Below are 15,101 nucleotides of genomic sequence, written 5' to 3'. Positions count from 1 at the left end.
AACAAAGAAAGTGATTAAACAAATGGTTCACAAAAGTGAATTTTCGATCACTCGAAGCAATGGTGTTAACACTTTCGAGCTCACAGTGACTGATAAGAGAGATAGGGAAACTAGTTCATAATAACTAAAATGTTTTCGTAACAAACGGGACCGTATGGTGTACCCGTTTGTCATAACTTGATTATTGAAAAAGATCCAATGTCCACTTCTTGTAGTTGACCTTAATCCTTAATTATTAATTAAATTGATCTTTATTTACAGGATGAAGTGTTGGCGATATCGGAAAAGGTCGTCCTCAGGTTAGACGATCTTATCACGTGGATTACTGTTGACACCGTGTGGACATGGGGTCGCGTAGCCAAGTGGAAAGGGGACGTTCAAGAACCTAAATCGCCCGATGGGGGTGAAGATGGCAACACGTACGAGACAATGTTCACTAGTAATGTTGAATTTTCAGACATCGAAAAAGAAAGTAGATTATTAGGTAAGACAATAATAAAATTCAGTAAAATTTGGTTATAACGTCACCGTTGTAACGAGTGTCGTTATTAACGGAAGTTAGCATGGTACCAATTTTCAAGACAAAGTGAATAATTTCGGGAACACATTTTGTATGTGGTTATTAGGCAGATTTTTAGCGTTGGTTTAAACGGAAATTTACGGGATTATTAAAAGCTGACGTTACATCAGAATTGTCGCTATAACCGATGTTGTTGTAATGGTTAGTATACATCGCGGTAGCTATTTACGCATATAAAATACTGTTATAAAAAATTTTAATTTATGGTTTATTGCCAGGGTTATACAGAAAAAAAATTAACATACCTATCACTAGGGTACCATTTTTCCTGATAATTTTTATTTTCGATTATATATGAAAATGTATTTGTTTTTTATGCTATTATAGCTTAATTAACAATTAAAAAGAATCAGAAAAAAAGTTTTTCCTTAGTTTTCGTTTTTAACTTCGTCGCCTTTTTCCGTGTTAAGTAAGGATAATTGCAATGCAACAGTACTATTCTACACTGACCTATGACAATGACTTCAACAACTACATACATCATACAAACCTACAATGTCAAAAGAAGAAAGAATTACTCAATGCTGGCTGTAACGTAAACATCGGCAAACACACCTAATCTAACCTAACAAATAAAAAACAATGCATGAGTACAAAATTACAAAATAAATACAATACGGATGCTGCTAATTAGTAGCTGCTCGAATTAGGCGTTGCAATGCCGTATTTCCCTGCGTGATTCTATCAGGGCCGGACTAGCCCTTGCCTATACTTTCAATTACGTCTTTCTCGAAAATGGTGGACTTTCTGACCACCAAACATTCACTTAATTTTCTTGCTTTATATTGGCTTATCAACCCCTACAAGTTTGCTACTTAGAAACATGATTTATATACGTATGATCATTAATAAAAATAGTAAGATATTTTTATCGCCAGTTTATTGTCTTTGGTTGCTTTACTTAGTTTTATAAATTTGTATAAGTAAATATTATTTGACACATATACATACATAAATATAAAAATACCAATATAATAGAATTATTTCTTGGCTGCAGTTCTTCTGTAAACGACTGTTTGTATTTCCGCTCTTATACAGCAAACTTGAAGGTAGTGTGAACCGCACACAACTCTGAAAAACGGAAAAATTAAATAACATATATAATATGTATATCATTTCTTAAATAGTTAACCAATAGGCGAGCGGGACACCCCCGAAAAGTGCATTATATAGCGAGTTGATAACCAATCTAGCAACGATTAATGAATTATTTCGATTAAACGATTGTTAAGATAAATCAAAATAATTTATTTAGATTTATCGTTTACTAATCGATTATTAAACATAAAAATGATATTTATAGTAGAGATACTTTGAATTTTGAATACCCACTGCAGATAATTTCAAATTTACATACCAGTACTTTACCAATAAGTACCTGAGAGTATTGCAGAATTATTAAACCAATATATAATAAATATTATTAATGAGATACTTATATAACCTCAAATTAATGAAGAAAAATTGTTACTGCTGGCACTCCTTTGCTGGGAATTACTAATACATTAGTGGTAGAGCACTGTGTCTAAAATCAAGCGAGCAGGTTCGATTCCCGGCGAGAAAGTGACAGTAACAATTTTTTTTTGTTATTTATAGTGAATAATGTTAATAAAAAAAATTACCGATGCATAAAATTAAATTTCGATTAATAGGATAATTTATCCAGCCCTATTATGCTATCGAGTGTCTACCTACTGTAATCCTAATTTGCGACTTACGTAGAGTCAATTTCTCCATCACAAACCCTCCAGTTCATGCATTGGCATTTTTTATTAGGGTGCGTATTAGATAGTTTCCACTGCCCTTGAGGTTCATTCTCTTTTTCGGTAATTACGGGGGCGGATATAAATCTAAAGCCTGGATTTCTAATTATAGTGGTATCCCAACACGTAGTTAATTGCACCACCAAAAGGGTTATGAAAACACTAATTAAGAGAATATTTCTGTTCATTATTTTATCTAAAAAGAAAAGTATGCAGTTATATGTGTTAGTACACATTTTTATTTAAAAATTGTAATGATTTATTTGCTTTAAATCTTATTATCTTATTAATCAATGCACTTTATATAACGTAAAAAAAGCAGTGCATTCGCCGGGAATTGAACCCGAACCGCTCGCGTAGTTAAAGATTTCAATACATACAAGTTCGAGTTGTATAAATTTGACTGTATTTAACTTTTAAGGTATAAATTAGTTTATTTTTATAAATTTTGGTTTAGTTTCTGATTTTATTATTCACAACTTGGCCAGACTATGTTAATAGATGTTTATCTATTTGAAATTTATCAAAATACACATATAGTGATGAACAAACTTACCTTTTTATAAAGAACTACTTAAATATAACAGGTTCACTTCTAGCCCCGGTTTGCTTGGTAAATACGGAATCCATTCTTTTAATACGGTTCTTACCTACTTATATACGAAAAAAAAAATTAAGATAAGCATACAAATCAGTAAATAAACCTACATTCCGATAATGGTTATACATTGCATTCATTATCTGTAGAAAATTATTCACCACAATTGAGTCCCTATCCTAATATTGTAGCGTATTGAAGACAGTGGCGTAACGAAACGTTTTGAATAGATGCTCTGGGGTGGAAATAATGATCCACAAAAAAGATTCAAGTAAACTTTTAGTGTTTTTTTTTTCTTATTGTTTACATGAATTACCTTTGTTGTGCTTGAGAAAAACGGATATTAAAAAAGAGCAACAGTTAAAAGGAAATACGTCAGTTAAAAAATAACAACGTAATTGGTAGTGGAATTCTTTATGGAATACACAAACTGTCAAATAGAAAATAAAACGATACATTTAAAGAAAAAGAACACTCATAATTATGAGAAAATAAAAAAAAATTAAATTGAATAATTCACTTGTATATTCTCTATTTCTTCTCTTATTTTTATAATGGTGTGAAAAGTCAAAGCATATTGTAATTAAAAGTTGTTTTATTTAGAAAAAAAACACGCTTAAAAATTAAAAAAAAATGNACATTTAGTAGAACTTAAAAATTGTGGGGCATACGACCTAAATTGTACTAAAAGTTCGTGGTAAAAACCGTTCGACGCTGATCGCGATTTCGGTTTCATTGGATATTATCAACAGGTACAGACTCACTGTACGTGCTGCCTTAGAGAGCGTTTTATGAAATACTACAAGCAGCATGGTAAACGCCATCTGTATTATATAGCTACTTGTAGTGGAATTCAAAAATGTTCAACAAGGTCTATAAGGATATTGTCCATTAGATTTATAACAAGTAATGTAAAAAAATTGATTAGCCATTACTTTTGTAAAAAAAAATAATGGTGGATTGAAATACTTCTGGTACTCATCATAAAAGTAAAATATTATTTTCAATACTAAATGAAAATCAGACACAACAAATTAAATTCGAATAAGTATCAGTACCGGAGTTCTAGTTACTGTTTTAAAAGAAAATATTTAGGATAGTCATTATTTTCGAATAAAAAATGATAGAGTAAATTCTAGAAATAATTTATTAGTGTAGTTGTAAATTGGAATTTAAAATCTGACCCTAGACAAGTCCGATTAAAAACTGAAACAGATATGAGGTTCAGGGTTAGGTTTGGAGTAATCACTTCTTAGATTTTTGGAAACTTATTGACATAAACAAGAGAAACTTGGAAGTATGAGGTCAAAAATAAAAATGCTCACAAAGAAATTATCATAAAATAATAATAATAATGAACATACTTATGTACATATCTATATATAATTAATAAATAAATAGGAAAAAGTTAAACTAATTAAACGTCAAAAGGTACATATTTACCATTTCTTGAAAGCAAAGCATGCTATATGAAATTGCATATATGTATAAACGAAGTTTAATAAATTAAGTTATGTTTAGCTCTTTCTCTTGCATTTTCCAATGTACTTTTCTTGAGAGCTTAATGTTAAATTATGCATGAATTTCTTTACGTGAGACGAATTTCCGGTCGATTGAAACATTCTTCAAAGATTTCGTTGCAAAATTAAAATCTTATACAAGAGAAACTATTAAAGACAGTTCTTTTAAAAAACTGGGGATGAATATTCATTATTTTTTTGGACAAACAAAATAGGGGTCGGCCATGCATGTGTTAAGGTAACACATTTTCAGTAATGTTGGTGCCCCTCGCTGATGTCAATGTAAGATAATGTTGAAAAAAATGCATAAGATACATTTGCTTATAATTACGTATAGGTATGTAAATTAAGAAAAAATCAATTTCAAGGGTATTTCCGATTATAAAATTTTCTGCCCTTTGCATTGGTGGGGTCAAAAATACGCATTCCCATTAAAAGAAATTAAATGATCTTTTAATTATCTTGATGGTTACCAATTGTATGTCCTTTTGAAAACATTTTGTTTTGTCAATAAAGGTATTTGGGATATTTCGTTGTTCTTTCAATTCAATTTTAATTTTTCGATTACAAAATTTACAATATGTATTCCCATTTAAAAAAAAGTGATTTGACCTGCAAATGACATTGAAGGTTAATATCAACGTCACATTAAAGGTGACCAGCTGATTTTACCTTCGAAAGCACACACCTTTTGTCTAACACTTCTTCTAAAATATAAGATGTAATCAGAATAAGTATATTATTGTCTCAAGATACATAACTCGCCTTGTATTAATTGGTTGACTGGTGGATATTTATAAAAATACAAAAACATGTTAGTAATATTATCTATAAAAGAAATTATAAGCGCTGTCAGCACAGGGCAAAGTGGTATTACGTAGTTACTATCAGCAATTTCTTATGCTGAAGTGTACAATGTGTTGCATACCTATTTACAATTAACTCCTTTAGATTTAATTTTTCAAACAATTTTTAACACAAAGAAAGTGCTTAAACAAATTGTTCACAAAAGTGAATTTCGACCACTCGAAGATCACAAAAGAAGAGCTCACAGTGACTGATAGGGGGGAAGAACTTGTTATTTTTAATGAAAAATTTTGTACGTAACATTGTTTCGGCCACCTATCTCCCCCTTCTTATCAAAAGGAATAAGAAAAAGGTGAACTCCCTTAATATTAGAATCTGAATTCATTTTGACATACATTTTGGATGCGACATAATTCGCCACCACTGCGTAGAAAACTGTTACAAAACTTAATCCAATTGATGTCACACTTCAGCATATTTATTTTATGTAAATGTGTTCAAGTATTTGGAAAATCCAAACCGATAAGTTCGATTGTTATACAAATACGAATTTCGAATCAATAGTTAGTATAGTTTCTTATCAGTTTTGTATTGTTTGTTATTATGCGGGTTCTTTAATTTCCTTTGCTTAATGGGATGGTACATTAGGTGTTATGGGAATAAATTTGGTGCATTTTTTAATATTAAGGCAATCTTTTATCCTTTGTACATGCGTGTAGTATAATTTTACTTCTGTTAGGTACGAATAACAATGACAGTAAAGAATGCAAAATTTTATCTATTGTATATGCTAATTTGTCAAGAAATAGGAAAAAAATTAGATGTGTTTCAAAGTATGATAGTTATCCTTTAACCGTTTATTGCAGATGAAGATACAGGCTCAATAGCGTCTGTGGTGATCCTTAGTTATCCCCAGTATTGTCGTTATCGTGCAATGATGAAGAGATTGGATGGGGTTGAGCAAGAGTTCCTCAATAATCTTCGTGTAAAGGTGTTAGGAGGATTTGCGAGTTCGAAAAGGAACACAAGAGTCCTGTTTTGCCGCGACACATTCGATTATCCCGAGTTAGAGGGTCACGAGCTATTGTGCAATCATCTGGCACCCAAACTGAAAGGAAGACCTAGAGGGAAACGGAAAAAACGGAGTGTTTCACCCGGATCGGAAAGCAATGAATCTGAATGTTCAGTCTCTGCAACAGTTAATTTCAATGCTAAGGTAAAAACGTTTTTTTGATTCATAAAATTTGAAGTTTAATAGAGTAAATAAAAGGTTACTGGTTGGATTAATAAGAAGTTAATTTAGAATCGTAACATCATAACTAAATTAACATTAGGATGACTCAAAACTTGAATCAGAAACAGAAATAAGTTGCAATTGAAATTAGAATGATCTTTTAAACCTAAATCAAAACCAACATTGGACAAGAATCAAGATTAACTCCATAAATATTAAATTAAGATCAAAGCTAAATCAATACTTAAAGGGTTACAAAAATATGAAAGCAATTTACATTACTCATTACTTTTGTAATAAGTAGGTAACAAGAACGTTTAATCAGTAGTAGCAAATACCAGCTAACAACAAATGGCGATATTAAATGAGTATCAAGTAAATACAAGTAATAGCGTGGTAAACGCCCTCTGTAGTACATTGCTACATTTAGTAGAACTTAAAAATTGTGGGGCATACGACCTAAATTGTACTAAAAGTTCGTGGTAAAAACCGTTCGACGCTGATCGCGATTTCGGTTTCATTGGATATTATCAACAGGTACAGACTCACTGTACGTGCTGCCTTAGAGAGCGTTTTATGAAATACTACAAGCAGCATGGTAAACGCCATCTGTATTATATAGCTACTTGTAGTGGAATTCAAAAATGTTCAACAAGGTCTATAAGGATATTGTCCATTAGATTTATAACAAGTAATGTAAAAAAATTGATTAGCCATTACTTTTGTAAAAAAAAATAATGGTGGATTGAAATACTTCTGGTACTCATCATAAAAGTAAAATATTATTTTCAATACTAAATGAAAATCAGACACAACAAATTAAATTCGAATAAGTATCAGTACCGGAGGTCTAGTTACTGTTTTAAAAGAAAATATTTAGGATAGTCATTATTTTCGAATAAAAAATGATAGAGTAAATTCTAGAAATAATTTATTAGTGTAGTTGTAAATTGGAATTTAAAATCTGACCCTAGACAAGTCCGATTAAAAACTGAAACAGATATGAGGTTCAGGGTTAGGTTTGGAGTAATCACTTCTTAGATTTTTGGAAACTTATTGACATAAACAAGAGAAACTTGGAAGTATGAGGTCAAAAATAAAAATGCTCACAAAGAAATTATCATAAAATAATAATAATAATGAACATTTCGTATAATATAAATACTTATAAAAATGTACAGTTAAATTGAAAGACTGTCCCTTTTTTCGAATTCGATTAAAATAAATAAGTATGTAATTAAGTTCTTATTTCAGAAAATTACATCGGAAGGTAGGATAAACGGTATCCTTTCGCCTTCATGTAGCAAAAGCTCAGCTACACGGAGAAGTACGCGTTCGTCTGGAAGTAACGAGAGTAGAGAATTTGTGGACAAACTTTCGGCGTTCATGCGATCAAAACGGATGCCCCTGAGCAGAATACCAATCCTCGGATATCGAGAATGTAAGAGTTACAATCTTATTTCTTATTCTCTTTCGTCTTCCTTTTTATTGTTATTAACGACATCTTTCGGTCGTCAATTTGATTTTTATTTTATCCTTTTCATTTGCACAGTGAACCTGCACGCTTTATATACGAAAGTCGTAAAATTGGGTGGATATGAAACAGTCACCGTTAACAGACTATGGAAGTCCATTTTTGATGACCTGAGTGGAAGTTATACCAGTACTAGTGCCGCCACCATTATCCGAAGGCATTATGAAAGGTAAGCTATTAATGTATCTTTTGTATGAGACGTTAATAAACTTTTTATATGCGTATATTTAGAGATTTATGTTTATTTAATTAACTACTCTCTTTCCTTTTACGGTTCCGTACCTCAAAACAAAAGTCAGAATCCTTTTTAAATTACACGGAAGTTTGAAGGTTTTCCGTTCCTGTAACCACCCCAACCCCTTTTATTAATAATTAAGCTAGAGACTTGACAGGCAAAAGTACTATATGGCAATTTAATTTAGAAAAGTTTCAAGTTTATAAAAATGTTTTTATTAGAAGCCCCACTGAAAGACACGAAAAAATGTCTGTAATTAGTAAACCAGTTATTTTCTTACTTTTATACAACTTGGCAAGCACTTTGATATAAATTCTTTCTTTTTAGGAAGGTTTTTTAAAAGGACTTGTTCGTTCGTTTAAATTTACATTTTCTTTGTAATGTATTTACTTACTTTCTGAGAAATTATTTCGAAATTACTTAAAATAATGTCCCTCCTTTTTCAGCTATAGACTGTTTATTTTTTAGGCTTCTGTTGCCTTACGAAAAGCACATGAAAGGCGAAGAATTCAAACCGTCTCGTATAACAGAAACTCGTAAGAAAAGCAGCTCTGGAAGTTGTAGTGACGCAGAGGCAAGCGAAAGTACTAACAGTAGCGGAAATTGCACCCCGGTACCACAACCGAGCACTTCCGGTGTTTCGCATTCATCATTTTCAGATACGAAGGTAAGTAATTTTCAACAAGACTTCAAGAAAACAACTTTTTTATCTCCTTACTTCTTACGTCTTTTGTTTCAGGAAACATTCTCTGGCAAGGCTGAGGGAAAAACGTCATCCCTTAGGAGCATTCGAGTCAAACCCGAACGTCTACGTGACGGATCGAACAAGGAGAAGACTGTGGACACTAGTGACAGTGATCGTAGTGAATCGTTAGAGTCTAAGAGCGTAACAAAAGTGACAATAAACCTAGCAGGTGACGTGACGGTTCAAAAATCGAACGTGGAAATTAAGGAAGAGGTAGAAGACAAAGACCTCGAACAAAATCAAACCCCTGAGAGCGATCGTTTAGTTCAAATCGATGTCAAAAAGGAAGAAGAAGACGGCGAAGAAGAGGACAATAAAAAAGAAGCAGATTATAAAACGCCCAGTCCGAAGAAAGAGTTGTCATCAAACGAAGACGACAGGAAACACTCTATTGATAGTTTAGAAGTGCCATGTAAGAACGTAAATGTTGTGGCAGATGATGAAAAGCCAGAATCAGAAGACACGTTACTTCATGCAGTTAAAAAGCGCAAATTGGATATCTTGAAGGAGGGCGGACTCGAAGTAACCCCCGTCAAAACGAGTAACGTTCAAATCAAAGAGAACAGGCCTTCAGTCATCCAACAGAACCATCCAAATTCACCCCATCTAATGAATACACAAATATCCGTCTCTTTAATGCCCGAAAACAAAGTCGAGTCCATAAAGATACCCACATACCAGAGGAGAAATAGCACAACAAAGAAAGATGTCGTTTCACCCACATCGAAAGACTCGTTCCTCTACCAAAATGGCAAAAGTCCACCCATAGTTTTACAGTCCAGATCGATTTATTCTTATTCGGAAAAGACAGTTTATGGTAACCCAAAGGACTTCAGCAGCGTCACTGTGGCTCACACCCCGTACACCCCGAAATATTACGGCCACAGTGGCGGGGACATTCTAGATTTGACTGTCAAAAGTCCTAACAAACCGGTCAGCGAGATAGAGCGGATGTCAAACGTGGTTATTTCATCTCAGCTGTTGTCCAGCATAAAAGATATAACGTCCAAAAGTAATACCCAAAAGAATCAGCCGTCCTTACCCCTTCTTGGTGCGAAGATCGGTTCTAATCTTGAAATAACTCTCGTTGGTCCCAATGCGAACGGTTCAAAACCATCACCGTTTAAATACAACGGTATAAGCGCGTATGAACCTCTCGTGAAAATTCCTAATGTTCCTCAACAACAACAACCCTGCAACAATAGCAACGAATACCCTAAAGTGAATTCCTATAGTAAACGAAAGGGTGGCGCAAAGATCGAAGAGAATGGCCGGTATATCAATTCCATCCCCGCCTTCCATCATCAGGCCTTGCTCTATAGAGATAGCAGCAGAATATCATCCTACCATAGTAACAACAACAACAATAATAATAATATTAATAGCAACCCCCGTCATCATTATCATAGTAGGACTTCCAGTAAATCTGAGACGAATAATAATAAAAATCTCGGTGGTGTTAGTGCTGGCGGTGGTTATGGTGTGAAACAGGTACCGTCGCCGTCGTCACCCCTGTTGCCGAGTTATTTGAACCCTCTGACGTCACTGACGAACAAAATGATCGCGCCCTACCCTCTGGCTGCCATCGACCCCGTATACTACAGCGCGCTGCAAAATCTGTATCCGCACGGGGCGCTTCCGGCCGTTCCGCCCTTTTTCCCTACCCGCGAGCAAATGCAACTCTACACGGAAATGATGAGTCACAGTGCGCAACTGCGATATCCGTTTCCGTTCTCGCAAGGTAACAGCCAATCAACGACGGACAAAAATTCGAAGCAGTAGTAGAGCATTTTTTAATGCATCGGATCGTAACTCAATTAATCGTTCAATTGTTAGGTGGATCGAATTGGTTTTCGAAATATGTGCTGTATATTTATTCTCGTTAAAATTATTGATTACTGAAAAAAAAAAATGAAAAAATATTGCTTCCATTTGTCTGTAAGTTCTAGATAACGGTTGAAAATATGAAAAAAGTTTATAGAAGAAAGTTGTAGTGAATAACAATATCTGTGAAAAAGTTTTAGGAAGCAATTCGGTTATTCTTATAGTTTGGATCCTAGAGTGATGCTTAACGGGGAGATATTTTAGATCGTATATAAAAAGATTGAAAACAGTGCATTACTATTGTTTTACATCAATTTAATTAAATAAAATTCTAGGAAAATCTATAAAAAGATGAGGTATTGGAAAGTAACCTTTTATATCTCATGTTTTGGTCGCTGGTGGTCGTAAATAATAAGATATGAAGCAAAACAAGCTGAAAAACATCAATTTTTGGTAATAAACTGAGGATGGAAAAGACATATTTCACCCTCTTTAGAAATTCACTTTAAAACTTGTACTGAACTATATTCTATGAATTTACAAAAATATTTCGAAAATTAATTTGATCGATCTGCAATATCTTTTAAAGCATATCAGCATTTTTGCGGTACAGGCGGTAAGAACTGGCAGCAGATAGATATTGATTGATTGGCCCATCGGTATCAAAAAAAATTTTGCTGTTATAAGAAGTTATGTATTATTCAAAATCGATGAAGAACAGAAAAAAAGGTAATTTTGTATTGGCTGTGATTCACATTATTGTACTTTTTTTTAACACAATACCCTAATATTTGTAATCTGATATCTGATGTTTTTTCTGATATTTTTAAAAGATTTCTTCTGAAGCTAGTACTTGGGTACTTAACAAATACTTTAAAAACAGTACAATGGACTAAGAGTAAAAACGACACCCCTATCAGTGAGTTCATTTCATTAATTTTTTTGTTGTATTTATTCTTATAATTCATGGCATTTAGTTAATGGTCAAACATGGCTATATTTTAATATTTTCTCCAATTTTTTCGCGTATTGGAATATGTTTTATTTTATGTAATCTAAACATGAAACGTGTATCGATAATAATTGAAAAATTCAAAAAATGACCAAATTTAACCACCAAAATGGTTGTTTAACTATTGGGTTGATGTTATGAATTATCAAAATAAGTATGCAGAAAAATAAAAAATTAATAATCAAAAATTTTTATAATGTACCATTTTTATAGTCTTTTAGACCATACGAACAGAAAATGTATTTTTTTTAGATATTATGTTAGTACCTATAGAATATTAGCGTTTGAAAGCTACTGATTACAGACTTTTTTAAAACAAATTTAGTTTGAGGAGGCTTTTTAAAATATCAGTAAAGAAGAAGAAGAAATTCTTGTTGTGCGACCACAAAGGTAATAATTGTTATTGCCACTCTCACGTATACAGTGACTATGAAAAACATTTTTGAATTTTAATTAATTTTGAAGGTATTACGAAGAAATTATTATTCTTTAATTTAATAGTTACGTATTTATAAAGTACGTAAAACTGTAGTATCTTACAAAGTATTTCTTTAGATAACGACACAATTTCTTTTTAAAAAGAAAAGATCTATTAAGGGTAGTGCGAGAGTTTATAAAAAATAAATAAACTAATTAGTGTTACTTTGAAAATAAAATAATACGAATTATTTTTAAAATGTATGTTTTATACATATATGCAGGTGCACTAAAAAAAAAAGGAAAGGTAAATATAATAATTATTGTATTAAAAATCCTTAATTTTTCGTATTTCATAAAAAGTTCTGGTTAAGTTTTGATGAAAAGTTTATTATTTTAAATAATTTTGCATTGCAAAGAATGTAATAAATAACAAGAATTTCTTTTACAACAGCTCAGAACTTAGAGATACAGAACTGTATTTAATATAAATACTTGATAAATAACGAATGAAAAAATTCAAATTTAGAAAAGGGAAGATTCTACAAAATTGTAGAGAAAAATATTTTTCCAACACAGTTTTGTTAATTGTCGTGTTTAATAAATGAAAAATTGTCCTTAACAAAGAACAAACAATTGCACAAAACAATAACAATTCGTAAACAATGATAATAAAAAAGAACAAATGCTTTACTTATTAACAGTGGCTGTAAACGCGTTTTAAAGGTGCTAAAAGTGAGTATCTCATTTCGTAGAATATTTGTATAAGAGATTGATGAATTAAAAAGAAAGTACCTACTAACAATTAATTATTATTAATGCTCACCCATTAAGCGAAACAAGTACTGCACTGTATATATATTTTTTGTAGTNTAGAGAAATAGTTAAAAAAATGGCAAACAATGAAAAAAAAAAACTTTTTTGTTCATCTCAAGCAAATACATCCTACATACAATTACAAAGGTGGATACCAGTTTTACTCCAAGTTATCTCCATAAATGTTTATGAACAAGAATTTTTTAAAATTATAATTCATTTAATAGTTTACGACAAACAATTACAAAAATAAAAAACGTGTGTTTTAAAAGTTTACTTTTAAATAGTGTTAGTCTCTAAATGACAATATTGTCCAAGGGTGTAATTTTTGTGTTTACCACTTGTCTATTTACATTCTTAAGAACAAACGTTGTAAAAGTAAAATAGTAAATGATTTTTAAGGGAAAGTGCAATTCTCTGAAACGAAAAAATATTACTGATGGGCCATGCTGAGAAAAATGTGACGTTTATGTCTTTTCTTATACATATAATATGTGTTCATTTAAGTGTAATAAAATGTAGTATATAATTAGTGTTGTCGGTATGTATTAGTAGTCATTATCTAAAAACAAAAAAAATCAGAATATTTTCTCACCATGGTATTAATTAATTGTTCACTCTGTAAAATCAAAAATGTCTAATTGTACCAAAAAAAAAAGGTCAGTTACTCGAGATATAGAGAACATACGTAACATTTTAATTTTAAAACATTTTAGTAAGCAAGATTCGAGATAGAATTAGAAATTATGATTTGTAGTGCATACAATAAGAAATTTAATTCCAATAATTCAATACACGTAAGAAATTAATTATTATTTTTTAAATGATTCTCGATTTGGACAGTAAGTACTTTTCTTCCAGCTCGTAAAGTCCAATAAGTAGAGTTCTTGTTTAGTTATTTGAAATTTTCATGCATTTCCAATCTCGAGTAACAAATACATCATTAATAGACAGTACATAAATAATTTTTGATTATAAAATTGGCGTGTATATAAAATAATCGTATATTATTAAATACATTCGCGTATCCATTGGTTTTGTCTTATAATTACAATAGTTGTAAATATATAACGGCCAGATTAGTATATTAATTGTCTGTGATTTAATTGTATAAACCAAAACGTTTTATTGTAAATATGATTCCCAATGTTATAGTATATGATAGGTAATTAAGTTTTTAAGTTTTTATAATGTAAAACTATTACTTTTGTAAATGTGTTTGTTAGTGATTAGTTTTTATGTTTACACAATTACACCGCATTATTCAGTAATAAAGAAAAAATCATAAGTGCCATTCTTTCATTTCTGAGCCTTTTATTATTAACTTTACAACACTTTGCAATCAGTAGTGGCCTTAGAACATGCGGCGCCCTTTAAATTTTAAGTAAGCGTCCCTTTAAGGCCCCATATCAGTCGTTTCTAGATAAATAACATTTTTTTTAAATCTTATTAAATCGACTATTCTTGATGTATACAAATTAGAAGAGTGGTCGAAGTCTCAAATCAAAGCTCTCATTATTATCTACACAAGTACGCTTTTTTTGAATGAACTTCGTTTTTGTTTTATTAAAAAAAACCTTAAAACTCTTTAAATAAATTCCAGCCACTTAGTAAAGAGTTAGAAACTGCGCTTTGGGCAAGTTATAGTTTAGGATGTTCTTAAGAAAAGTGCGAAGCCCGATTTTTGTTAGATGTTAAATAAACAGAAATATTTAGTTTTTTTTTTTGTGGGAACTGCATGACCCAGAAAATTTAAGATAGGCAACCAATGTTGCTCGGATTAGGGTAATAAAAATAACAGTAGATATTGTGTGTTCAACCTATTATTTGGGACGTTCTTCTACAAACCAGGCAAATTTGCACAAAAATTGACTGACACATTCTCGACTTGCCTGAAATTTTATTCAATTATTCTATATTTTTCATAATATTCATTAACCAATAAAACGTTATAGATAACTAATCATTAATTTAGTTTTTTTATTTTTTTTTAAATTAAATTTGTAAAGTATCTGT

The 15,101-nt window shown here is 31.4% G+C and overlaps 1 protein-coding gene and 1 long non-coding RNA gene across 2 annotated transcripts; one reads left to right on the top strand and one right to left on the bottom strand.

Moving 5' to 3' along the window:
- Nucleotides 1-243: 243 nt before the first annotated feature.
- On the top strand, nucleotides 244-13,135 carry LOC108741598 (AT-rich interactive domain-containing protein 5B; the record flags this gene model as incomplete). The annotated part of the gene is made up of 6 exons (XM_018476449.2): nucleotides 244-484; nucleotides 6,135-6,484; nucleotides 7,757-7,943; nucleotides 8,055-8,205; nucleotides 8,740-8,938; nucleotides 9,011-13,135. Coding segments are annotated over 6 exons (2,916 nt in total), but the record flags the coding sequence as incomplete, so codon positions are not given.
- On the bottom strand, nucleotides 1,444-2,998 carry LOC112905985. The gene is made up of 3 exons (XR_003232115.1): nucleotides 2,900-2,998; nucleotides 2,299-2,539; nucleotides 1,444-1,651 (listed from the first exon to the last, which is right to left on the bottom strand). It is a non-coding gene; the product is annotated as an uncharacterized LOC112905985 (long non-coding RNA).
- Nucleotides 13,136-15,101: the final 1,966 nt, after the last annotated feature.

The sequence above is a fragment of the Agrilus planipennis genome, unplaced genomic scaffold (assembly GCF_000699045.2).
Source record: "Agrilus planipennis isolate EAB-ADULT unplaced genomic scaffold, Apla_2.0 scaffold320, whole genome shotgun sequence".
Classification (NCBI taxonomy): Eukaryota; Metazoa; Arthropoda; class Insecta; order Coleoptera; family Buprestidae; genus Agrilus; species Agrilus planipennis.
Note: the sequence above shows the minus strand (reverse complement) of the source record. Positions and strands in the feature narration are given on the sequence as shown.